The sequence below is a fragment of the Carcharhinus amblyrhynchos genome, chromosome 9 (assembly GCF_965287045.1).
Source record: "Carcharhinus amblyrhynchos chromosome 9, sCarAmb.v2.hapA, whole genome shotgun sequence".
Taxonomy (NCBI): Eukaryota; Metazoa; Chordata; class Chondrichthyes; order Carcharhiniformes; family Carcharhinidae; genus Carcharhinus; species Carcharhinus amblyrhynchos.
The window spans coordinates 111,556,326-111,581,592 of NC_137332.1; the positions used below are offsets into that span (position 1 = coordinate 111,556,326).

General features: G+C 48.0%; 1 protein-coding gene across 1 annotated transcript; it reads left to right on the top strand.

Annotated features, from left to right (window-relative positions):
- Nucleotides 1-448: 448 nt before the first annotated feature.
- LOC145348559 (E3 ubiquitin-protein ligase TRIM39-like) lies at nt 449-24,899 on the top strand. The gene is made up of 6 exons (XM_080196750.1): nt 449-859; nt 7,290-7,385; nt 11,083-11,313; nt 13,557-13,579; nt 22,026-22,141; nt 24,385-24,899. The coding sequence occupies exons 1-6, from the start codon at nt 449-451 to the stop codon at nt 24,897-24,899; spliced, it is 1,392 nt and encodes a 463-aa protein (XP_080052876.1).
- Nucleotides 24,900-25,267: the final 368 nt, after the last annotated feature.

A 25,267-nucleotide genomic window follows, 5' to 3' on the forward strand; every position in this document is an offset into this window, starting at 1 on the left:
GTGGGCGGTAAGGGAGGGAGATTAGGAGGACGCAAAGGGAATTTCAGGATAAGTGGGTGTAAGGGAGGGGAATAAGGGACAGGAATAGGGAATTTCAGGATAATTGGATGGTAAGGGGGCAGGGAAGGGCACTTCAGGATAAATGGGTGTAAAAGAGGGAGATTGGAGAAGGGAATTTTTGGATTATTGGGTGATAAGGGAGAGAGGAAGGAAGGGGGATTTCAGGAAAACTGGATGATAAAGGAAGGAGATTAGGAAAAGGGGAAAGGAATTTCAGGATAATTGGGTGGTAAGGGGGCAGGGAAGGGCAGCTTAGGATAAATGGGTGTAAAAGAGGGAGATTGAATAAGGGAATTTCAGGATAAGTGGGTGGGAAGGGAGGGAGATTGGGGTCTGGGGAAGAGCAGGTCGGATTAAAGCCTTCCTTTCTCCCTGTTTTAGAGGAGAGATGGCGAGTGAGAAGGAGCTGGAGAATCTGATAAACGAGGCGATCTGCTCCATTTGCCTGGAGTTTTACACCGAGCCTGTGATGATCGACTGCGGTCACAACTTCTGCAAGAACTGCATCCTGAATTACTGGGACAAGCACAAGGACAACATCTCCTGCCCCAAGTGCCGGGAGGAGTTCCCGGAGAGGAATGTCAGACTGAACCGCTTTGCTGCTAACATGGTGGAGAGTGTCCGCAAACTGAGCACTAAACCCCGGGAGGGCAGTGTGCTGCGCTGCGAGGAACATGATGAGAAGCTCAAACTCTTCTGTGAGAACGACAAGACCGCTATCTGTGTGGTTTGCGCCGTCTCCCATGAACACAAAGACCACAAGATCAGCCCTCTAAAGGACGCTGCCGAGATTTACAAGGTACTGGCTCAATCCCGGAACATTCCCACCCAGAACAGCCCAGTAAATCCCCAATACATCCCAAACCTATCCCAGTAAATCCCCAAAACATCCCAAACTATCCCAGTAAATCCCCAATACATCCCAAACTATCCCAGTAAATCCCCAAAACATCCCAAACCTATCCCAGTAAATCCCCAAAACATCCCAAACCTATCCCAGTAAATCCCCAAAACTTCCCAAACTATCCCAGTGAATCCCCAAAACATCCCAAACCTATCCCAGTAAATCCCCAAAACACCCCAAACTATCCCAGTGAATCCCCAAAACATCCCAAGCTACCCCAGTGAATCCCCAAAACACCCCAAACTATCCCAGTGAATCCCCAAACTATCCCAGTAAATCCCCAAAACATCCCAAACTATCCCAGTAAATCCCCAAACTATCCCAGTAAATCCCCAACACATCCCAAAACTATCCCAATAAATTCCCAATACACCCCAAACTATCCCAGTGAATCCCCAAACCTATCCCAGTAAATCCCCAAAACATCCCAAACTATCCCAGTAAATCCCCAAAACATCCCAAACCTATCCCAGTAAATCCCCAAAACATCCCAAACTATCCCAGTGAATCCCCAAAACATCCCAAACCTATCCCAGTAAATCCCCAAAACATCCCAAACTATCCCAGTGAATCCCCAAAACATCCCAAACCTATCCCAGTGAATCCCGAAACTATCCCAGTAAATCCCCAAAACATCCCAAACTATCCCAGTAAATCCCCAAAACATCCCAAACTATCCCAGTAAATCCCCAAAACATCCAAACTATCCCAGTAAATCTCCAAAACATCCCAAACTACCCCAGTGAATCCCCAAAATATCCCAATCTATCCCAATAAATTCCCAATACATCCCAAACTATCCCAATAAATCCCCAGAACATTCCAAACTATCCCAGTGAATCCCCAAAACATCCCAAACTATCCCAATAAATCCCCAAAACATTCCAAACTATCCCAGTGAATCCCCAAAACTATCCCAATAAATTCCCAATACACCCCAAACTATCCCAGTGAATCCCCAAACCTATACCAGTAAATCACCAAAACATCCCAAGCTATCCCAGTAAATCCCCAAAACATCCCGACTATCCCAGTAAATCTCCAAAACATCCCAAACTGTCCCAGTGAATCCCCAAAATATCCCAATCTATCCCAATACATCCCAAACTATCCCAATAAATTCCCAAAACATCCCAAACTATCCCAATAAATCCCCAAAACATTCCAAACTATCCCAGTGAATCCCCAAAACATCCCAAACTATCCCAATAAATCCCCAAAACATTCCAAACTATCCCAGTGAATCCCCAAAACGTCCCAAAACTATCCCAGTAAATCCTCAAACCTATCCCAGTGAATCCCCAAAACATCCCAAACTATCCCAGTAAATCACCAAAACATCCCAAACTATCCCAGTGAATCCCCAAAACATCCCAAACTATCCCAGTAAATCCCCAAACTATCCAGTGAATCCCCAATACTTCCCAATCTGTCCCAGTAAATCCCTAATACATCCCAGTGAATTCCCATCCCAGTAAATCCCCAGTACATCCCAGAACCTTCCCCTTGCCATCCCAACACATCCCAGTGAACCCCCAATACATCACCTTATTCCCAATGCAGCTCAAACCATTCCATTAAATCCCCCTATACATCCCGGAACATTCCATTCCAAACCATCCCAGTAAATCCCCCAATACATCCCAGAATATCCCATTCCAAACCATCCCAGTAAATCCCCCAATACATCCCAGAACATCCCATTCCAAACCATCCCAATAAATCCCTAATACATCCCAAAACATCCCAACAGCAGCCCCCCCCCCACCCATCTCCAATACATGCCAGAACATCCCCATCCCAAAGCATTCCAGTAATCCCCAATACATCCTGGAACATCCCATCCCAAATCATTCCAGTAAGTCCTGAATACATCCCAAAACATCCCATCCCAAACCATTCCAGTAATCCCTAAAACATCCCATCCCAAACCATTCCAGTAAGTCCTGAATACATCCCAAAACATCTCAATAAACCACCACCCCCCCACTCTCTGCCATCTCCAATACACCCCAGAACATCTCCATCCCAAATCGTCCCATCCCAGTAAATCCCCAATACATCCCAGATTACTCCCATCCCAAACCATTCCAGTAAATCCTCAGTACATAACCCCATTCCCAATACATCCCAGAACATCCCCAAGCCAAACCATCCCAGTACATCCCCAATATATCCCAGAACATCCCATCCCAAGACATGAAGGTTCCAGCGTTGGACTGGATGGGCACAGTAAGAAGTCTCACAACAGCACATTAATGTCCAACAGGTGAGTGGTCACTCAGCCGATGAAGGAGCAGCATTCTGAAAGCTCGTACTACCAAATAAACCTTTTGGACTTTAACCTGGTGTTGTGAGACTTCTTACTATCCCATCCCAAACCATTTCAGTAAACCCTCAATACACGGGGATCTGGGCAGCACGGTGGCACAGTGGTTAGTGCTGCTGCCCCACAGTGCCAGGCCCCCACGTTTGAATCCTGGCCTCGGGTCACTGTCTGTTTGCACATTCTCCCCGTGTCTGCATGAGTTTCCTCCAGGCACTCCGATTTTCTCTCTCAGTCCAAAGATGTACGGATTAGGGGGATTGGCCATGCCAAATTGCCCCTTAGTGTTAAGGGGACTGGCTAGGATAAATGCATGGGCTTATGGGGATAGGGTCTGGGTACAATTGTGGTTGGTGCAGATTCGATAGGCTGAATGATCTCCTTCTGCACTGTAGGATTCTATGATTAGCCCTATCTCAAACCATTCCCAACCCAGCAGATTCCCAGAACATTCCCATCCCAACATATCCAAGTAAATCCCCAATATATCCCAAACATCCCAGTAAATTCCCAACACATCCTAGAACATCCCCATCCCAAACCATCCCCAACCCCATATATTCCCAGAACATTCCTATCCCAAACAATCCCATTAAATCTCCAATATATCCTAAACATCCCAGTAAATTCCCAATATATCCCAGAACATTCCCATGCCAAACCATCCCAGTAAATCTCCAACACATCCCCTCCCAATAAACCCCCATTGCAATACATCCCAAAATCCCAGGAAATCCTCAATTCATCCCCATCCCCAATACATCCCAGAACATTCCCATCACAAACCATCCCAGAATATTCCCATCCTGATCCATCCCAGATCATTTCCATCGTAAAACATCTCGGAATATTCCCATCCCAATACATCCCAGATCATTCCCATTCCAATACTTCCCAGAACATATCCATCCCAATCTGTCCCCCATTCCAATACAACCCAGATTATTTCCGTTCCGATACATCCCAGAACTTCCCCAGAACATTCCTATCCCAATACATCACCTCCCCCATCCCAATACATCCAAGAACATTCCCATCACAAACCATCCCAGAATATTCCCATCCCGATACATCCCAGATCATTCCCATTGTAAAACACCCCAGATTATTTCCATTCCAATACATCCCAGAACATCCCCAGAACATTCCTGTCCTGATACATTACTCCCCCCATCCCAATACATCCCAGAACATTCCCATTGCAAAACATCCCAGACTATTCCCATCCCAATACATCCCAGAACATACCCTCCCAATCCATCCGCCATCTCCATACACCCCAATACATCCAAGAACATTCCGATTCCCAACCCATCCCCCATCCCAATACATCCCAGAACATCCAAGAATATTCCCATCCCGACACCTGACATGGACTTTTGGGGCGGCACGGTAGCACAGTGGTTAGCACTGCTGCTTCACAGCTCCAGGGTCCTGGGTTCGCTTCCTGGCTCAGGTCACTGTCTGTGTGGAGTTTGCACATTCTCCTCGTGTCTGCGTGGGTTTGCTCCGGGTACTCTGGTTTCCTCCCACAGTCCAAAGATCTGCGGGTTAGATTGATTGGCCATGCTAAGAAGTTGCCCTTTAGTGTCCAAGGATGTGTAGGTTAGGGGGATTAGTGGGTCTAATATATGGGGGTAGGGCCTGGGTGGGATTGTGTTCAGTGCAGACTCGATGGGCCGAAGGGCCTCTTTCTGCACTGTAGGGTTCTATGATAAATAAACATATCACCCCTCCCACCTCCCAATCCCAAACATCACCCCTCCCAGCGCATCACCAAGATGATACAAAAATTGGTGGGGTGGTAAATAGTGAGCAGGGTAGATTTGGGTTACTGGACGATAAAGCGGGGTTGGTCAGATGGGTTGATCAGTGGCAAAGGGTATTCAATCGGAAAAGTGTGAGGACAAACAAGGCAAGGGGATACATGATGGGAATATGGCAGGACCCTGGGAAGCACTGAGTATCTTGGTGTGCATATACATTGGTCCCTTACGATAGCAGGCCAGGTGGATAAAGTGGTTAAGAAGGGCTATTTTTTGCCAAGGATTATAGTTTAAGAGCAGGAAGGTTATGCTGAAACTATCTAAAATGTTGGTTAGACACAGCTAAAGTATTGTGCACAGTTGTGGAATCCGCATTATAGGAGGAATGTGACAGCACTGGAGAGGGTGCAGAGGAGATTTACCAGGATGTTGCCTGGGCTGCAGAGTTTTAGTTATGAAGAGAGATTGGATAGACTGGGCTTGTTTTCCTTGGAGCAGAGGAGACTGAGACTCGATTGATGTGTACAAAACAATGAGAGGCATAGATAGAGTTTTAATTACTCTGTGAGACGTGGGCATCGCAGACTGGCCAACATTAGTGCCCATCCCTAGATGCCCTTGAGAAGGTGGCGGTGAGCTGCCGCCTTGAATCGCTGCAGTTCGTGTGCTGTGGGTTGACCCACAATGCCGATAGGGAGGGAATTCCAGGATTTTGACCCAGCGACTGCGAAGAAACTTGGATATATTTCCAAGTCAAGACAATGAGTGGTTTGGAGGGGAACTTGCAGGTGGTGGTGTTCCCAGGTATCTGCTGCCCTTGTCCTTCCAGATGGAAGTCGTCCTGGATTGGGAAGGTACTTTCTAAGGGTTTGCAGTGCATCTTTGTCGATGGTACGCACTGCTACTACTGAGTGTCGGTGGTGGAGGCAGTGGATGTTAATGGATGTGGTGCCAAGCAAGCGGGGCTGCTTTGTCCTGAATGGTGTTGAGCTTCTTGAGTGTTGTTGGAGCTGCCCCCACCCAGGCAAGGGGGGGGCGTTCCCTCACTCTCCTGATTTGTGCCTTGTAGATGGTGGATAGGATTTGGGGAGTCAGGAGGTGAGTTAGAGGGATCAGTGATCAGGGGGCAGAGGTCTATGGTAAAGAGCAGGAGGTGCAGAGGCGATGTGAGGAAAATCTTTTCACTTAAGAGGGTGGTGGGAGTCTGGAACTCACTGCCTGAAAATGTTATGAGACCCTCATAACATTCAAGAAGTATTTAGATATGCACTTGCAATGCTGAAGCATACCAGGCTAAGAGCCAAGTGCTGGAAAATGGGATTAGATTAGTAAAGTGGTTTGACCAGCCCAAGCAGGATGGGCCAAAGGGCCTTTTTCTGTGTCATATACCTCTATAACGCACACCCAACCCTCCTGTCCCAGCACACACACCCCTTCCCCCACACCCCTGTCCCAGCACACACTGATCCCCACATCCCAACATGCACCCACTCCCCCCGAACACACTTCAAATCTCAGCAAACTAGACGGTTTAAAGCGAGTGGGTTTTGGTTTAATTCCCTCTGGATCTCCTCCTTGGGGTCAAGAAGCTTCTACCTTCCAGCTGATATCAGAAATGCATACAGTTCAGGGACTTTCACTGCAGGGCTGAGGGCATGTTGCACTGTCAGAGGGTCAGTGCTGAGGGAGTGCCGCACTGTCAGAGAGTCAGTGCTGAGGGAGTGCTGCACTGTCAGAGGCTCAGTGCTGAGGGAGTGCCGCACTGTCAGAGGGTCAGTGCTGAGGGAGCGCCGCACTGTCAGAGGGTCAGCACTGAGGGAGTGTCGCACTGTCAGAGGGTCAGTGCTGAGGGAGTGCCGCACTGTCAGAGGGTCAGTGCTGAGGGAGTGCCGCACTGTCAGAGGGTCAGTGCTGAGGGAGTGCCGCACTGTCAGAGGCTCAGCGCTGAGGGCGTGTCGCACTGTCAGGGGGTCAGTGCTGAGGGAGTGCTGCACTGTTAGAGGGTCAGTGCTGAGGGAGCGCCGCACTGTCAGAGGGTCAGTGCTGAGGGAGTGCTGCACTGTCAGAGGGTCAGTGCTGAGGGAGTGCCGCACTGTCAGAGGGTCAGTGCTGAGGGAGCGCCGCACTGTCAGAGGGTCAGTGCTGAGGGAGTGCCGCACTGTCAGAGGGTCAGTGCTGCAGTGTTGGCGAGAGCGTGTCCCTGCCAGTTTAATCCTCCCGTTACTACTCGCAGGCGAAACTGCAAGCGGCACTGGATTTGTTGAACAAGCAAGCTGACGCAATTTCCAACAGTCAGAACAACCAACAGGCCAACATTACCGAACTGAAGGTGAGGGGGCAGCAGGGATACTTACTGACCCGTGGTGGGGAGGGTGGGGAGGGTGGGGGTGATGGCATGGTTGGGGGTCTGGTATCTGGGCGACAAGGAGGGCAGTGATTCACTGTGTGTGTGTGTGTGTGTTTGTTTAGTGGGGGATTTAGTCAAAACTGAGGGCTGAAATTACAATGCAAATCTAAAACCGGTGCTCCTCTCAAAATCCCCTGAGGATTCCTGCCCAGCTCTGGGGCTAACAATAGACCTCAGACCAAGCGACTGTGTGAGGAGCCTTCATTTTGAGCTTGTGGAGGTTGCGAGGCAGAGGAAGAATGTGGCAATGGGACACCCAAAAATGTGCAGGCTAGGTGGATTGGCCAGGCTAAATTGCCCCTTAGTGTCCAAACATGTGTAGGTTCAGGGGATTAGAGGGGTAAATATACGGGTTATGGGGATAGGGTGGGGAAGAGGCAAGGGTAAGATTCTCGGTTGGAGAGCCAGTGCCGACTTGGCGGGCCGAAAGGCCTCCTTCTGTGCAGTAGGGGGAGTCGATGATATTACCGGAAACAAGGATGGCTGAAATGGAGCGGGAGGGCAGATATTGAACAGGGTGAAAATAGGGAGATTGCCTTGGTGGCGGCAGGTGGGATGCAGGGGGAGGAAAGGTTAATGTGTGAGAGAGTTCCCAGTTTGGAGGTTTCTTTTATTTATTAGCGTCACAAGTCGGCTTAGATTAACACTGCAATGAAATTACAGTTAAAATCCCCTAGTCGCCACCGTCCGGCACCTGTTTGGGTACACTGAGGGAGAATTTAGCACGGCCAACGCACCCTAACTAGCACGTGTTTCAGACTGTAGGAGGAAACCGGAGCTCCTGGAGGAAACCCACGCAGACATGGGTTGAATGTGCAGGCTCCACACAGACAGTGATCCGAGGCCGGAATCGAATCCGGGTCCCTGGTGCTATGAGGCAGCAGTGCTAGCCACTGTGCTGCCCTTGCTCTCTTGCAGTTAAACATGCTGTCTATCCAGAGGGCTATTGAACAGAACCGACTGCGATTATAAATGTAATATTAAAGCCACGAGAGCTCTTAGAATTCATCAAGAATCAGTGATGTTGGGGAAGGTATGGGAAAGATCTGTAAAAAAACCTTATTTCCTTCATCTATAATAGATATAAGACCATAAGATATAGGAACAGAATTAGGCCATTTGGCCCATCGGTTCTGCTCCGCCATTCAATTATGGGTGATAAGTTTCTCAACCCCATTCTCCTGCCTTTTCCCTGTAACCTTTAATCCGCTTACCAATCACAAATCCATCTATTTCCATCTTAAATACACTCAATGACCTGCCCTCCCACAGATTCACCACACTCTGGATGCAGAAATCCCTCCTCACCTCAGTTCTAAAGGGTTGCCCTTTACTCTGAGTCTGTGCCCTCGGATCCCAGTCTCTCCGACTAATGGAAACATCTTCCCCACTTCCATTCTATCCAGGCCTCCCAATATTCTGTAAGTTTCAATGAGATTCCCCTGTCATCCTCCTAAACTCCATCGAGTACAGACCCAGAGTCCTCAAACGTTCCTCATACTTCAAGCTCTTCATTCCCAGGATCATTCTCATGAATCTCCTCTGGACCCTTTCCAAAGCCAGCACATCCTTCCTTCATTACAGGGCCCAAAACTGCTCACAATATTCCAAATGTGGTCTCATCTTATAAAGTCTCGGCAGGATATTCCTGCTTTTGTATTCTAGCCCATAATCATTGAATCCCTAAGTACAGAAGGAGGCCATTCAGCCCATTGAGTCTGCACCAGTAACAGTCCCACCCAGATCCTATCCCCTTAACACCACATATTTACCTCGATAATCTCCCTGACACTAAGGTTTAATTTAGCACGGCCAATCCACCTAACCTGCACGTTTTTGGGCTATTGGAGGAAACTGGGGCACCTGAAAGAAACCCATGCAGACACGGGGAGGATGTGCAAATTTTGCACAGACAGTGACCCAAGCTGGGAATCGGACCCGGATCCCTGGTGTTGTGAGGCAGCAGTGCTAACCACTGTGCCACCGGATCACTGTGCAGTGTTAATGTAACCCTTACTCGTGGCATGATGTTTATTGAGTTAAGTTTCGGGTGACACATTCGAAGATGATTAATCAGCCCAACTTGAACATAGAAAGATCTTTTGTGTGTTGGACACATGTATTTTTGGTGTAGGAAAGATCGCTTGTTGTAGGAGGTTCAACGGTTTAATTGATCTGTGTTTGATCATGTTACGAACAAGCAAGCAAAAAGTACAAGGAGCCACTCGGCCCCTCGAGCCTGCTCCACCATTTAATAAGATCACGACCATTCTGATAGTGACCTCAAATCTGCATGCCCCTCCCAATTCCCCCCCATAATGTATTGCCGCCTCGTTAACCAACAACCTATCCACCTCTGACCTAAAATATTCAAAGAGTCTGCTTCCACTGCCTTCCGAGGAAGAGAGTTCCAAAGACTGTCAACCCTCTGAGAAATCAAAATTTCACCTCATCGCCATTTTAAATCAGCAACTCCTTGGGGGCAAGCTTACCAAAAAAATTCTACGTCCAGAACGGGCATGAAAACGGGAGAGTTTCAGATCTGTTTCTTCGGCAAGGCCAGTGGTCAAATCTGCAATTTAAAAAAAAACTCTAGATCTAATTCCTGCCAGTAGGGGGAGTGGGTGGGGCCCAGCTCTGATATTTAACAATTTGTATGTTTGTATTATATATAGAAATTTATGTGAAACATAATTTATTCAGCCTTTCACTGGATATTTGGTGCTGGTAAGATTGTACGAGGTGTGAAATTGGGCGCAATCGTGATTTCTCGACTCCCTCATGATATTACTAGCTCGTTCCTCTCAACGGCTGGCCGGATGCAACAGTAAGGTCACCCCCCCACTTATTTTTAAAATAGTTGTTGATTCTTCCACAAGAGGAAACATTTTCTCTACATCCACTCTGACAGCATCCTTCGGGATCTTATGATTTCAATCAAGTCACCTCATTCAGGTTGGAACGGCGCCACAGTGATTAGCACTGCTGCCTCACAGCGCTGGCGACCCCAGGTTTGATTCCCGTCTTAGATCACTGGCTATGTGGAGTCTGCACGTTCTTACCATGTCCATGTGGGTTTCCTCTGGATGCCCCAGTTTCCTTCCACAGTCCTAAAGACATGCTGGTTAGGGTGCATTGGCTGTGCTAAATTCTCCCTCAGTGTACCCGAACAGGCGCCAGAGTGTGGCAACTAGCGGATTTTCACAGTAACTCCATTGCAGTGTTAATGTAAGCCTTACTCGTGACATTGATAAATACATGGGGTTATTGGGATAGGGCCTTGTTGGGATTATGGTTGGTGCAGACTCAATGGGCTGAATGGCCCCCTGCACTGTAGGATTCTACGATATTCTTCTAATCTCCAGTGGATATAAGCCTAGCCTGTCCAACCTGTCCTTATGAGTCAACCCACCCATCCCTGGTATTAGTCTGGTAAACCTCCTGCCCTGAACTGTTTCTACTGCATTTACATGTCAGGCTGGTAATTGATCTATGCGGGCTGTGTTTGACTGGTCGAGTCTGGGCGAGGACTCTAAGTAAAGTGAATGGAGTAGTTAGGAGAAATGTGAAGCAGACAGCAGGACTTGGCGGAGCTCATATCTCCTGGTTCTGCTCGTAGAAACAAGCCGAGACCATGCGGAGGAACATCGAGACCGAATTTGCCAAACTCCGGCAGTACCTCCGGGACGAGGAGAAGGTACTGATGGGGAAAATCAAAAAGAAGGAAGACAGCGTCCTGCAGCAGCTGGAAGACTACCTGAAGACAGTGGCTTCCGAGAGGACATTGATGAATGAACGCATCGCGGACATACAGCAGAGGATGTCGATGAAGGATGCGGAGATCCTCAAGGTAAGGCTGGAAAGGCTCGTATGGCGGCATAGTGGTTAGCACTGCTGCCTCACAGCGCCAGGGACCCAATTCCCGGCTTGGGTCACTGTCTGTGTGGAGATTGCACTTTCTCCCCATGTCTGCGCGGGTTTCCTCCGGGTGCTCCCGTTTCCTCCCACAGTTTAGGTGGATTGGCCATGTTAAATTGCCCTTTAGTGTCAGGGGACTGACTAGGGTAAATGTATGCTGGGGGTAGGGTCTGGGTGGGATTGTGGTCAGTGCAGACTCAATGGACCGAATGGCCTCCTTCTGCACTGGAGGGATTCTAAGAGCAAGAGGGACCCCCACTCACAAACACATGCACAGTCAGGGACACTGAAGTTGAGGGGCAAATTTAAAGTTTAGTGACACAAGTAGGCTTACGTTAACACTGCAATGAAGTTACTGTGAAAATCCCCTAGTCGCCACACTCCAGTGCCCGTTCGGGTACACTGAGGGAGAATTTTAGCATGGCCAGTGCACCTAACCAACACGTCTTTCGAACTGTGGAAGGGAACTGGAGCACCCGGAGGAAACCCACGCAGACATGGGGAGAATGTTCAGACTCCGCACAGGCAGCCAAAGCTGGAATTGATTCAGGGCCCGGGGGCTGTGAGGCCACAGTGCTAACCACTGTGCCAACTATTCACTGAACAATGTATGCATTCCTCATAAGGGGGACCCCTGGTTTATGATGGATTTGTGGGTCACAATCTATTGCCATTACACAGATAGGGAGAAAGTGATGGCCTGGTGGCATTATCGCTGGAGTATTAACCCAGGAAACTCAGCTAATGTTCTAGGGACCTGGGTTTGAATCCTGGCACAGCAGCTGGTGGAATTTAAATTCAACAAAAAAAAACCTGGAATTAAGAATCTACTGATGATCATAAAACCAGTGTTAGAAAAACCCATCTGGTTCACTACTGTCCTTTAGGGAAGGAAATCTGCCGTCCTTACCCAGCCTGGCTTACATGTGTCTCCAGAGCCACAGCAATGTGGTTGACTCTCAACTGCCCTTCAGGGGCATCTAGGGATGGGCAATAAATGCTGGTCAGCCAGTGATGCATATGTTGCACAAATGAATAAAAACAAAATCTCCAGAGTGCTGAAGGATGCCTGCATCATCTCTCCGGCACAGAACTATCACTGTAACCCCAAGCGTTCACCCCATTAATGCACCTAACCCGCACATCTTTGAAGTGTGGGATGAACCTGGAGGAAACCCACACAGACACAGGGAGAACATGCAGACTCCACACAGATAGTGGCTCCAAGCCGGGATTTGAACCCGGTGCTTGGCACTGAGGCAGCAATGCTAACCATTGTGCCACCATGCTGCCCCTAATATCACCTCAGCGTCTGCATTTGCTTCAGGACACTCCAGTTAATCAGTAACTGTTCAGGGAGGCGCTGATGCAATGTCATAGGAGCGGGAATCCAGAGACACAGGGCAATGTTCTGGGGACCCGGGTTCGAATCGTACCTTGGCATATGTGGAAATTAAGTTCAATAAAAAATTTGGAATTAAAAGTCTAATGATGACAGGGGCCTGTTGGCACAGTGGCTAGCACTGTTATCTCACAGCGCCAGGGAACTGGGTTCAATTCCGGCTTTGGGTGACTGTCTGTGTAGAGTTTGCATGTTTTCCCAGTGCGTGGGTTTCCTCCAGATGCTCCGGTTTCCTCCCACACTCCAAAGATGTGCGCGTTAGGTGGATTGGCCATGTTAAATTAAGCCTAGTGTCAGGGGGAATTGTAGGGTAAATATACGGGGTTATGGGAATAGGGCCAGAAGTGAGATTGCAGTTGATGCAGACTCGATGGGCCGAATGGCCTCCTTCTGCACTGAAGGGATTCCATGACCACGAAACCTTTGTCGATAGTTGGAAAAAACCCATCTGGTTCGCTAATGTCCTTTAGGGAAGGAAATCTGCCATCCTTACTCTTACCTTGACCTACACTTGACTCCAGAGCCCACAGCGATATGTGATTGACTCTCAGCTGCTCTCTGAGATGGCCCTGGCATACCAATCAGTTCAAGGGCAGTTAGAGGTGGGCAATAAATACTGACTAACCAGCGACACTCACAATCTGTAACTCAATTTAAAGACAAAATGGTTTGATTTAGAAATAAATCATGATTGCATTTTGTAACGTCTGACTGTCTGTTTTTGACTCTGTGACCAAGTTGCACTCTAATCTCCTGTGTTTTTAAATATCTAGGACATCAAATCGTTGCTTGATGGGTGAGTAATCTTTTCTCCAGTTGTGTTTGCTAATATTGAGAATCGTTGTGAATTATTGTGATTTATGAGTAGCATTTCAGATAGAGCATCTGCAGTGAAGTTGTGGACCTTGTTACAGCGAACACATTGGTGACTTTCCTTGTTTGTGAATACTGACCGTCGGTCTTTGTTTAGAGTGTGCACCATGACGGCAAAGGCGATAATATTTGACACTGCATTTAAACCCAAAACTCCTAAACCCCCTCACTCACAGGTAGAACCATTTACACATTAATAATGGCAAACGCCTCGTCTATAATGTGCTGAGAAAATCTGACCCAAGTAAATGAGTTTTAAGGGCATTTCATCGAAGATCATAAAACCCCCACAGTGCAGAAGGAGGCCATTCGACCCAATCCCTATTCCCATAACCCCTCATATTTACCCTGCTAATCCCCTGACCTTAGCGACAATTTAGCATGGCCAATCCATCTCACCCACACATCTTTGGACACTAAGGGACAATTTAGCATGGCCAATCCATCTAACCCACACATCTTTGGACACTAAGGGACAATTTAGCATGGCCAATCCATCTAACCCACACATCTTTGGACACTAAGGGGCAATTTAGCATGGCGAATCCACCTAATCTGCACATCTTTGGAGAGTGGGAGGAAACCCACGCAGACACGGGGAGAATGAGCAGACTCCGCACAGACAGTGACCCAAACCGGGAATCGAACCTGGGTCCCTGGCACTGTGAGGCAGCAATGCTAACCACTGTACCACTGTGATTAAAGAATAGTCATGATCTGTAACAAATAGCAAAGTAACATTGCCCCCACGCACCTCTCCCCTCCATGGAATGCAGGGGTGTGTCCGTCAATTAACCCTCTAACCCCTTCACTCTCAAGTTTTGATTTGAAATGTTGCCCTCATGGGCGACAATGGCTCATATTTTATTTGGTTCACATCAGCCCTGATGCTCGTCACTGTCTGTGCAGCGATGTCAAAGCACGACAGAATTACAATCTAGGCAGAATCACACAGTGCAGAAGAGGCCCTTCAGCCCACTGAGTCTGCACTGACACGTGTAAAACTCCTGACGTATCATCGAACCCATTTACCAGCACTTGGCCCATAGCCCTGAATGTTCTGATGTGCCGAGTGCTCATCCAGGTACTTTTTAAAGGATGTGAGGTATCCTGCCTCCACCACCCTCCCAGGCAGTGCATTCCAGAGCCTCACCACCCTCTGGTTAAAAAAGTTTTTACTCAGATCCCCCCTAACCCTCTTGCCCCCTCACCTTGAACTTATGTCCCCTTGTGACTGACCCTTCAACTAATGGGAACTGCTGCTCCTTATCCACTCTGTCCACGTACCTCATAATCTTGTACACTTCGATCAGGTCACCCCACAGTCTTCTCTGCTCCAACGAAACAACCCAAGCCTACCCAACCTCTCTGGATAACTTAAATGTTCCATCCCAGGCAGCATCCTGATGAATCTCCTCTGCACCCCCCCTCTAGCGCGATCACATCCTGTCTATAATGTGGTGACTAGAACTGCACACAGTACTCCAGCTGTGGCCTCACTAAAGTTCTCTACAACTCCCAGCACGACTTCCCTGCTTTTGTAATCTACGCGTCGATTGATACAGATAAGTATCCCATATGCCTTTTTCACCACTTCCTAACCACTTTCAGAGGTCTGTAGAGAAACACGCCAAGATCCCTTTGTTTCTCAGAACTTCCTACTGTCACGCTGTTTATTGAATACTTCCTTGTCAAATTGCTCTTTCCAAAGTATACCACCCCACACTTTTCAGGGTTAAATTCCATCTGCCACTTGTCTGCCCATTTGACCATTCCGTCTATACCTTCTTGTAACCCAAGACACTCCACCTCACTGTTAACCATCTGTCCAATCTTTGTGTCATCCACAAACTTACTAATCCTACCCCCCCAACATAATCATCAATGTCATTATAAAATGACGAATTGTAGGGGGCACCAACACAGATCCCTTGGGACATTACTGGACACTAGCTTCCAGCCTGTGGTCATCACCCTCTGTCTCCTACTACTGAGCCAATTTTGAATTCATTTTATCGAATTACCCTGTATCTAATGTGCATTTACCTTCTTTACAAGTCTCCCATGTGGGACCTTGTCAAAGGCTCTGCTGAAATCTATATAAACTACATCGATTGCACTACCCTCGTCTACACATTTTGTCACCTCCTCAAAAAATGCAATCAAATTTGTTAGGTTTGACCTCCCTCTGATGAAGCCATGCTGACTATCCCTGATCAAGCTTTGCCTCTCCAAGTGGAGATAGATGCTCTCCTTCAGAAGTTTCTCTAATAGTTTCCTCCAGTGGAGGGACCGTCTGCGAGATGGTCCCTGACTCCCTCTGGCCAAACATCTCTCCTGTCTGTTATCCTTTTATTATGACGCAACAAAGATGATGGAGGACATGGAGGCTTTGGAGAGAGTACAGAAAAAGTTTACCAGGATGTTGCCTGGTTTGCAGGGTATTAGCTATGAGGAGAGATTGAATAAACTGGGTTTGTTCTCCCTGGAAAGACGGAGGCTGAGAGGTGACCTGATAGATAAAATTATGAAGGGTATAGTTAGGGTGAACAGGTGGAAGTATTTTCCCAGGGCAGAAATGAGAATTACAGGGAGCACAAGTTTAAGGTAAGGCGGGAAATATTCAGTGGAGATGTGCAGTGGACGTTTTTTACACAGGGGGTAGTGGGAGTCTGGAATGCACTGCCAAGTGAGGTAGTTGAGGCAGTTATGTTAGCGACATTTAAGATTTTTCTGGATAGGCACATGAACAGGCAGGGAATAGAGGGATATAAGTGATTGGTCTAGATAGGATAACGTGATAGAATCTTAGAATCGTACAGTGCAGAAAGTGTCCATTTGGACCAGCGAGTTTGCACCGAGTCTGCAGTGACCACACTCCCTATGAATGACTGGGTTAAAATGATCTCCATAAGAACAAAGAACAGTACAGCACTGTAACAGGCCCTTCAGCCCACCAAGCCTGCACCAATCATGGTGCAGCATTATGGTTAGCACTGCTGCCTCACAGCAAGAAGTCTCACAACACCAGGTTAAAGTCCAACAGGTTTATTTGGTAGCACAAGCCACTAGCTTTTGGAGCGCTGTCCCTTCATCAGATAACTTACCTGACTTATCAGAAGACTTACCTGATGAAGGAGCAGCGCCCCGAAAGCTAGTGGCTCGTGCTGCCAAATAAACCTGTTGGACTTTAACCTGAAGTTGCGAGACCTTTTACTGTGTTTACCCCAGTCCGACGCCGGCATCGCCACATCATGGCCTCACAGCACCAGGGAACCAGGTTCGATTCCCGGCTTGGGTCACTGTCTAGGCGGAGTCTGCACATTCTCCTCGTGTGTGTGGGTTTCGTCTGGGTGCTCCAGTTTCCTCCCACTGCCCAAAAGACTTGCTGGTTAGGTGGATTGTCCATGCTAAATTGCCCCCTTAGCATCAGGGGGACTAGCTAGGGTAAAATGCATGGAGTTATGGTGATAGGGCCTGGATGGGATTGTGGTTAGTGTAGACCTGATGGGCTGAATCGCCTCCTTCTGCACTGCAGGGGATTCTATGAATTGCATAAGTTTCTATGAGATCCCCTCTCACTTTTCTAAACTCCAGAGGATATAATCCTATCCGGCTTAGTCTTTCCTCATAAGACAGACTTGTCATCCCAGGAATCAGCCTGGTAACCTTTGCTGCACTCCCTCTATCGCACAGACTGAGGGGCCACTGAAATTCCTCATTGAATGAGTTGTCCTAACCATGGTCACTCCTGGATGTCTGGGATTCTGCCATTGGGCACATTCTGTTTGAATCTACCCTGTCTTAGATATCTGAATGTTATTAATTCAGCGATGGATTCAGCTAAGTCCATACTCAGAATCCTTACAATGCCAAAGGAGGCCATTCGGTCCATCGAGCCTGCACTGATAACAGTCCCACCCAGGCCCAATCCCCGTAACCCCACACATTTACCCAGCTAATCCCTTGACCCTAGGGTCAATTTAGCATGGCCAATGCACCTAACCCGCACATTGGAGTTTAGAAGAGCGGGAGGGGATGTCGTAGAAACTTGTAAAATTCTAGCAGGGTTGGATAAGGTAGATTTAGAAAGAATGTTCCCCAAAGTGGGAGGGGGTCCAGAATTAGGGGGGTCATAGTTTGAGGATAAGGAATAGACCTTTTAGGACTGAGGTGAGGAGAAATTTCTTTAACCAGGGGGTGGTGAATGTGTGGAATTCACTATCACAGAAAGTAGTTGAGGCCAAAACGTTGTGTGATTTCAAGAAAAAATTAAATATAGCTCTTGGGGTTAAAGAACATAAGAACATAAGAAATAGGAGCAGGAGTAGGCCATCTAGCCCTTCGAGCCTGCCCCGCCACTCAATAAGATCATGGCTGATCTGTCGTGGCTCAGTTCCACCTTCCCGCCCTCTCCCCATAACCCTTAATCCCCTCTCTTATCAAAAACCCATCAACCCGCTTCTTAAAAATATTTAGCGAGGTAGCCTCCACCACTTCAACAGGCAGAGAATTCCAAAGATTCACCACCCTTTGAGTGAAGAAGTTCCTCCTCAACTCCGTTCTAAACCGCCTCCCCTTTATCTTGAGGCTGTGCCCCCTAGTCCTACTGTCTTTTTTGAGCGGGAAGAGTCTCTCCACCTCTATCCTATCCATCCCATTCATCATCTTATACGTCTCAATGAGATCTCCCCTCATTCTTCTAAACTCTAACGAGTACAAGCCTAGTTTATTCAGCCTCTCCTCATAGCTCAATCCCCTCAACTCCGGTATCAGCCTAGTAAACCTCCTCTGCACTCCCTCCAGGGCCAAAATATCCTTGCGCAGGTGCGGCGCCCAAAACTGCACACAGTACTCCGGCTGCGGCCTCACCAATGCCCTATACAGCTGCAGCAAGACCTCCCTACTTTTATATTCAATCCCCCTCGCTATGAAGGCCAGCATCCCATTCGCCTTCCTGACCACCTGCTGCACCTGCAAGCTGGGTTTTTGCGACTCATGCACAAGGACCCCGAGGTCCCTCTGCACCGTCGCCTGCTGCAGTTTTTCGCCACGTAAGTAATAGTCCTTCCTACCATTCTTCCTACCAAAGTGGACCACCTCACACTTGCCAACATTAAATTCCATTTGCCATTTCCTGGCCCATTCGCCCAGCCTATCTAGATCCTTCTGCAGACTCTCCACACCCTCTGCACAATTTGCCTTTCCCCCAATCTTGGTGTCATCAGCAAATTTCGACACCCTGCACTCGGTTCCCTCCTCCAGATCATCTATATAAATGGTAAATAGCTGAGGCCCCAGCACCGACCCCTGGGGCACCCCACTAGTCACCAACCACCAATCCGAATAGCACCCATTGACCCCCACTCTCTGCCTCCTATTTGACAACCAATCCTCTATCCACGCTAACACCCTACCCCCAACTCCATGTCCCCTGACCTTCTGCAATAACCTCTTGAGGTACTTTGTCAAACGCCTTCTGAAAATCCAGAAAGACCACATCCACCGGCTCTCCTCTATCCACCGCCCTAGACACATCCTCATAGAACTCCAGTAAATTTGTCAGACACGACTTCCCTTTAATGAAACCATGCTGCGTCCGCTCTATCAAGCAATTGCCTTCAAGATGCCTCGCAATTTCCTCCTTAATGACAGATTCTAACATTTTGCCTACCACAGACGTTAAACTAACCGGCCTATAATTCCCCGCCTTTTGCCTGGCACCCTTCTTAAACAACGGCGTAACATTAGCCAATTTCCAATCTTCTGGCACTTCCCCGGAATCCAGCGACGTCCGGAAAATAACCACCAAGGCATCCACTATCACCTCCGCCATTTCTTTCAGAACCCTCGGATGCATTCCATCCGGTCCTGGGGACTTGTCCACAATCAGCCCCTCCAGTCTGTCGAGCACCGCCTCTCTAGTAACAGTAATGTCATTAAGACCCTCCAGTCCTACCACCTTTCCATCACTAACACCCGGCAAATTATTCACGTCCTCCCCCGTGAAGACAGAAACAAAAAAGTTATTCAATACCTTAGCCATATCCCCATCCCCTACCACTAGGTCCCCTTTCTCATCCTCTAAAGGACCAACGTTCACCCTAGCCAGCCACTTCCTTTTTATATATTTATAAAAACTCTTGCTATCCTTTTTTATATTAAGTGCTAGCCCAGCTTCATAGTTTCTCCTACCCTTCTTTATCAACTTCTTTGTCAATCTTTGTTGACATTTAAACCTCTCCCAATCCTCTTTTCGCCCACTACTCTTAAGGAAGCAAGGGATATGGAGAGAAAGGGGAGGATCAGAATATTGAATTTAATGATCAGCTATGAATAGTAGAGCAGGCTTGAAGGACCAAATGGCCTGCTCCTGGTTCAGGTTCCTATGTTTCTACTTCCCCTGCTGCTGCCAACATCCTGGGGGTTACCATAAACGAGAGAAACTGGATTCGTCATATAAATATTACAGCTAACCAGGGACCAGAAACTGGATTAGTCATATAAATATTACAGCTAACCAGGGACCAGAAACTGGATTAGTCATATAAATATTACAGCTAACCAGGGACCAGAAACTGGATTAGTCATATAAATATTACAGCTAACCAGGGACCAGAAACTGGATTAGTCATATAAATATTACAGCTAACCAGAGACCAGAAACTGGATTAGTCATATAAATATTACAGCTAACCAGAGACCAGAAACTGGATTAGTCACATAAATATTACAGCTAACCAGAGACCAGAAACTGGATTAGTCATATAAATATTACAGCTAACCAGAGACCAGAAACTGGATTAGTCATATAAATATTACAGCTAACCAGGGACCAGAAACTGGATTAGTCATATAAATATTACAGCTAACCAGAGACCAGAAACTGGATTAGTCACATAAATATTACAGCGAACCAGAGACCAGAAACTGGATTAGCCATATAAATATTACAGTGAACCAGAGACCAGAAACTGGATTAGCCATATAAATATTACAGCTAACCAGAGACCAGAAACTGGATTAGTCACATAAATATTACAGTGAACCAGAGACCAGAAACTGGATTAGCCATATAAATATTACAGCTAACCAGAGACCAGAAACTGGATTAGTCATATAAATACTGCGGCTACAGGGCAGAGGCTAGGAATCCTGCAGCGAGTAACTCACCTCCTGACTCCCAAAGCCTATCTACCATCTACAAGACACAAGTCAGGAGTGTGATGGAATACTCCCCACTTGCCTGGATGGGGGTAGCTCCAACAACACTCAAGATGCTTGACACCATCCAGGACAAAGCTTGACCGGCACCCATTACCTCCACCATTCACCCCCTCCATCACCTACGCACCAGTGTGGCTTCAGTGTGTACTATCTACAGGACTCACACAAACAACTCACCAAGGATCCTTAGGCAACATTCTTGATAAGCAAGGAGATGAAAGGTTATCCAGGGTAAGTGGGATTGAGACTACAATCAGATCAACCAAGATGTTACTGAATAGTGGAGCAGGCTAGATGGGCTGAGCGCCTCCTCCTGCTCCTATTTGGATTTACCCAGAACCTTATTTCGTTTGCACTGAATTTGAAGACTAATATTCCAACTGTCCCTTCATTTTAAAATTCACCAAAAGCATCATCCATCACAGTCCAGCGATGTGTAGATTAGGTGGATTGGCCATGCTAAATTGCCCCTTAGTGTCGGGGGAGGGGGGGGGGGTTGGGGAATTAGGGTCTATCTGGGATTGTTGTTGGTGCAGGCTCTATGGGCCAAATGGCCTCCTTCTGCGCTGTCAGCGTTCTATGTTACATTGCCCCTTTAGCTTCAGGGGGACCGGCAGGATAAATGTGTGGATCACAGGAATAGGGCCTGGGTGGGATTGCTGTCGGTAAAGGCTGGAATGGCCTCTTGCTGCAGTGTAGGGATTTTATGAATCAAAAGTTTAAAGTTTATTTATTAATCAAAATTAGGCTAAGAAAGTTACTGTGAAAATCCCCCAGTCGCCACACTCCGGTGCCTGTTCGGATACACTGAGGGAGAATTTAGCACGGCCAATGCATCCTAACCAGCGCACCTTTCAGACTGTGGCAGGAAACCCACGCAGACATGGGGAGAACATGCAGACTCCGCCCAGACAGTGACCCAAGCCGGGAATCGAACCTGGGTCCCTGGCACTGTGAGACAACAGTACAAACTACTGTGCCACCCAATTCACATTGCTGCCACATTTAAATTGGAATGAAATATCTCACGCGACCCATTGTTTACTCATATATTTCTGAGCCGCATGTATTGATTGATTTATTTTAAAGATTAGAAAGGAATTGATTTAATAACATTACCCAAACGTTGATGTTCCACACAGAGCAGAGATGTCCCACATCAAAACCATGGAAGCCAATTTTAACCTGAGCTTGTACGAACCCATTGGACCTCTACAATATATTGTGTGGAAGCGGATGTTAAAAGTCATCAACCCAGGTAAGGGGGAGCCGCAGTGGGGCAATGATTCTTCCCAAAACTTCTAGGTTTGCCCCCAAGTGGAGCAACTTGACCTCTGAAAGTCAAAGTGTGGCGTATGTTGGCCTGGGCCTCCGAGAGAGCACAGGAGGAAGAATGTTCCGGGACAGTGGCCGGGGATCGGAGATTTCAGTTCTGCGGGGAGACCGGAGAATCTGGGATTTTCCTCCTCCCAGTGGCGGGAAGTTTCGTGCACAAAATCATGGAGGATTCTCACGGAATTGTTAAGCAGCCCTGGTATCTGCACCAATCCGATAAATAAGGAGAAAGTGGTTGGCACAAAAAAAAAGCAAGGATTGGGGAATTTTATTTTTGTTTTAAATGGAACAACATGTTGTAATCCGAAGTGGGATGGAGCTGGCTTGTCGAAAGCAACTTACAAAAGAGGAATTGGGCGGCACGGTGGTTAGCGCTGCTGCCTCACAGTGCCAGGGACCTGGGCTCAATTCCCGGCTTGGGTCACTGCCTGTGTGGAGTCTGCACATTCTCCCCGTGTCTGCGTGGGTTTCCTCCGGGCGCTCCGGTTGCCTCCGACATTCCAAAGTCGTGCAGATTAGGTGGATTGGCCACGCTAAATTATCACTTTGTGTCCCAAGATGTACAGGTTAGGTCGATTGGCCATGCTAAATTGCCCCTTAGTGTCCCAAAATATGCAGATTAGATGGATTAGCCATGCAAAAATTGCTTCTTCGTTCCCCAAAATGTGTCGATTAGGTGATTGGCCATGCTAAATTGCCCCTTAGTGTCCAACGATGCACAGCTTAGGTGGATTGGCCATGGCAAATGGATCCTTAGTGTCCCAAGATGTGCAGTTTAGATGGATTAGTCAGGCACAAATTGCTCCTTCATGTCCCAAGAGATACAGGTTAGACGGATTAGCCATGGCAAATGGAGATTGGACAGGGTAACATACTCTGTCAGGGATTGGTGCAGACCAGATGGGCCAAATGGCCTCCCTCTGCACTGGTAGGAATTCTATGATGATTAAGTGTCCCAAGGTGTGTAGGTTAGGGGGAGTAGTGGGACAAATATGTGATGTTAACGGGGATAGTGCCTGGGCAAGATGCTCTGTTGGAGAGTCGGTGTAGATTCAATGGGCCGAATGGCCGCCTTCTGCACTGGTAGGAATTCTATGGGTCTAGGCAGTCGGGGGGTTGGGGGAGGGGGCAAGATTCATTGGAGAACTCATTCAAACAGCCACCACGGACACGACAGGTTGAATGGCCTCGTTCAGTGCCACATGAATCTATAATTTTCCCAGAAATAGTCAAGTGATGATTTAACATTGTGATTAAATGCTGTTGTGTGTCTGCCGCGTCTGCCAAAATTCCTCTGCCATTCAGATATGCTCCAAGTGACCTTGGAGACTGTTGACTGGTTTATGTTATCAGCAGACTTTACTGGGAATTAGCACAGGACGCAATGAATCGCCCGATTGTTTCACTGGGTTCTCTGAAGACTGATGTACAGCATAGACTTGAGTACAAAATATCCACGTTGTGTCAATGAGAGGTCATAGGGAATTAAGTCAGCCTGCTATGCTTTCCTGAACTCTGTGTTTCTTTCTTTCAATGCACAGAGACATATGGAGATATTGGGGAGGGGGGAGGGAATTGTTTGGGTTGGAAATTGGATGTGGACAATGTTTCTTCTTGTCTCAGAATCCCTAACAGTGCAGGTTAAGCCTCTCAGCTGCAGTCCAGTAATTTAGAAAAGGGAGTCCTGCTTCTTCACAAACTCACCTTATTCTCTTTCACAACTCCACATACGCAGCCTCAACGCCCAGTGCTACCTATACCCCCTTTAAGTATCCCGGTGGGTGCTGTTAAACAATTTGCAAACAAATTAGTGGAGGGTTGCAGTTAACCCATTCCGACAAACCAGCAGGAGGCCATTTGACCCATCGACTTTGAACAGAATCTGCAACAGAGCATCTTCCATACCATACCATCCCCATTCCCCCACATATTTATCCCGCTAATTCCCCTAACCCACCCATCTTGGAACACTAAGGGGCAATTCAGCATAGCCAATCCACCTAACCTACACATCCTTGGACACTAAGGGGCAATTTAGCATAGCCAATCCACCTAACCTACACATTCTTGGATACTAAGGGGCAATTGAACATGGCTAATCCACCCGACCTAATTGTGGGAAGGTAGAGACACAAGGCGTGACTCCATCTTTCTTCTCGCCTCCAGTTCCAGCCTTGCTGACCCTGGACCCGCAAACCGCACACCCCCGCCTCCTCCTGACGGACGATGACACGCAGGTGAGGCGAGGCGAGTGGAAGAAGGTGCCTGAGTTTCCCGAGCGCTTCAATTTCCTGCTCAGTGTCCTGGCCACCCAGGGATTCTCCTCGGGGCGCCACTACTGGGAGATAGACGTGGGCAACAACATGGCCTGGGATGTGGGCGCCGCCAAGGCGTCGGTGGCCCGAAAGGCGATCCCGGAGAGCGGCATCTGGGCGGTGGGTCTGTGGGACAAGGAGTACACGGCGTTCACCACCCCGCGCACCGTCCTGAAGCTGGGCACCATGCTGCCCAAGAGGGTGGGGGTGTACCTGGACTACGAGGAAGGCCAGGTGTCCTTCTACAACGCCACCACCATGGCACACATCTACACCTTCACCGAGACCTTCACCGAAACCGTCTACCCGTATTTCAGCACAGAGAGCAGGACCGACCCGCTGAAGTTGGTCGCGCTCCAGTTGTGAGTTGCCCACCCCCATTCCTCAGTGTCTCCGACTGGGGTGGGGGGTGGGGGCGAGGTCAAAACAGTCTGCCCAACTTCCCTCTTCCCACACGCACCGAGGGAAAGCTCATTCCATTCGAAAGAGAGGATGGAGAGATGGTGCTGTAATGCTTTCGCAACCCCAACCCAACCCCCATTCCTTTATTTAACAAGCCAGACCGAATCGCCAATCCCTTCCTCTTTGGCAATGAGACTTCCGATTTGGCTTTAGAAAAAAAGACTTTTTAGACCCTAAACGGGGAGCCAATCTCCCGTTGGCACTGCCCCATCCCCAAAAGCAGACTCACTCTGTCCCTTGGGCGGGCGGGATTGTACGGTTACGGTCTGGCG

What these genes read in the sequence shown, in the direction of transcription:
- LOC145348559 (XM_080196750.1), top strand. Translation starts at nt 449, where the DNA reads ATGGCGAGTGAGAAGGAGCTGGAGAATCTGATAAACGAGGCGATCTGC. An exon ending in ACGCTGCCGAGATTTACAAG is followed by an intron (nt 860 to 7,289) that starts GTACTGGCTCAA and finishes TACTACTCGCAG; the next exon opens with GCGAAACTGCAAGCGGCACT. An exon ending in CCAACATTACCGAACTGAAG is followed by an intron (nt 7,386 to 11,082) that starts GTGAGGGGGCAG and finishes TTCTGCTCGTAG; the next exon opens with AAACAAGCCGAGACCATGCG.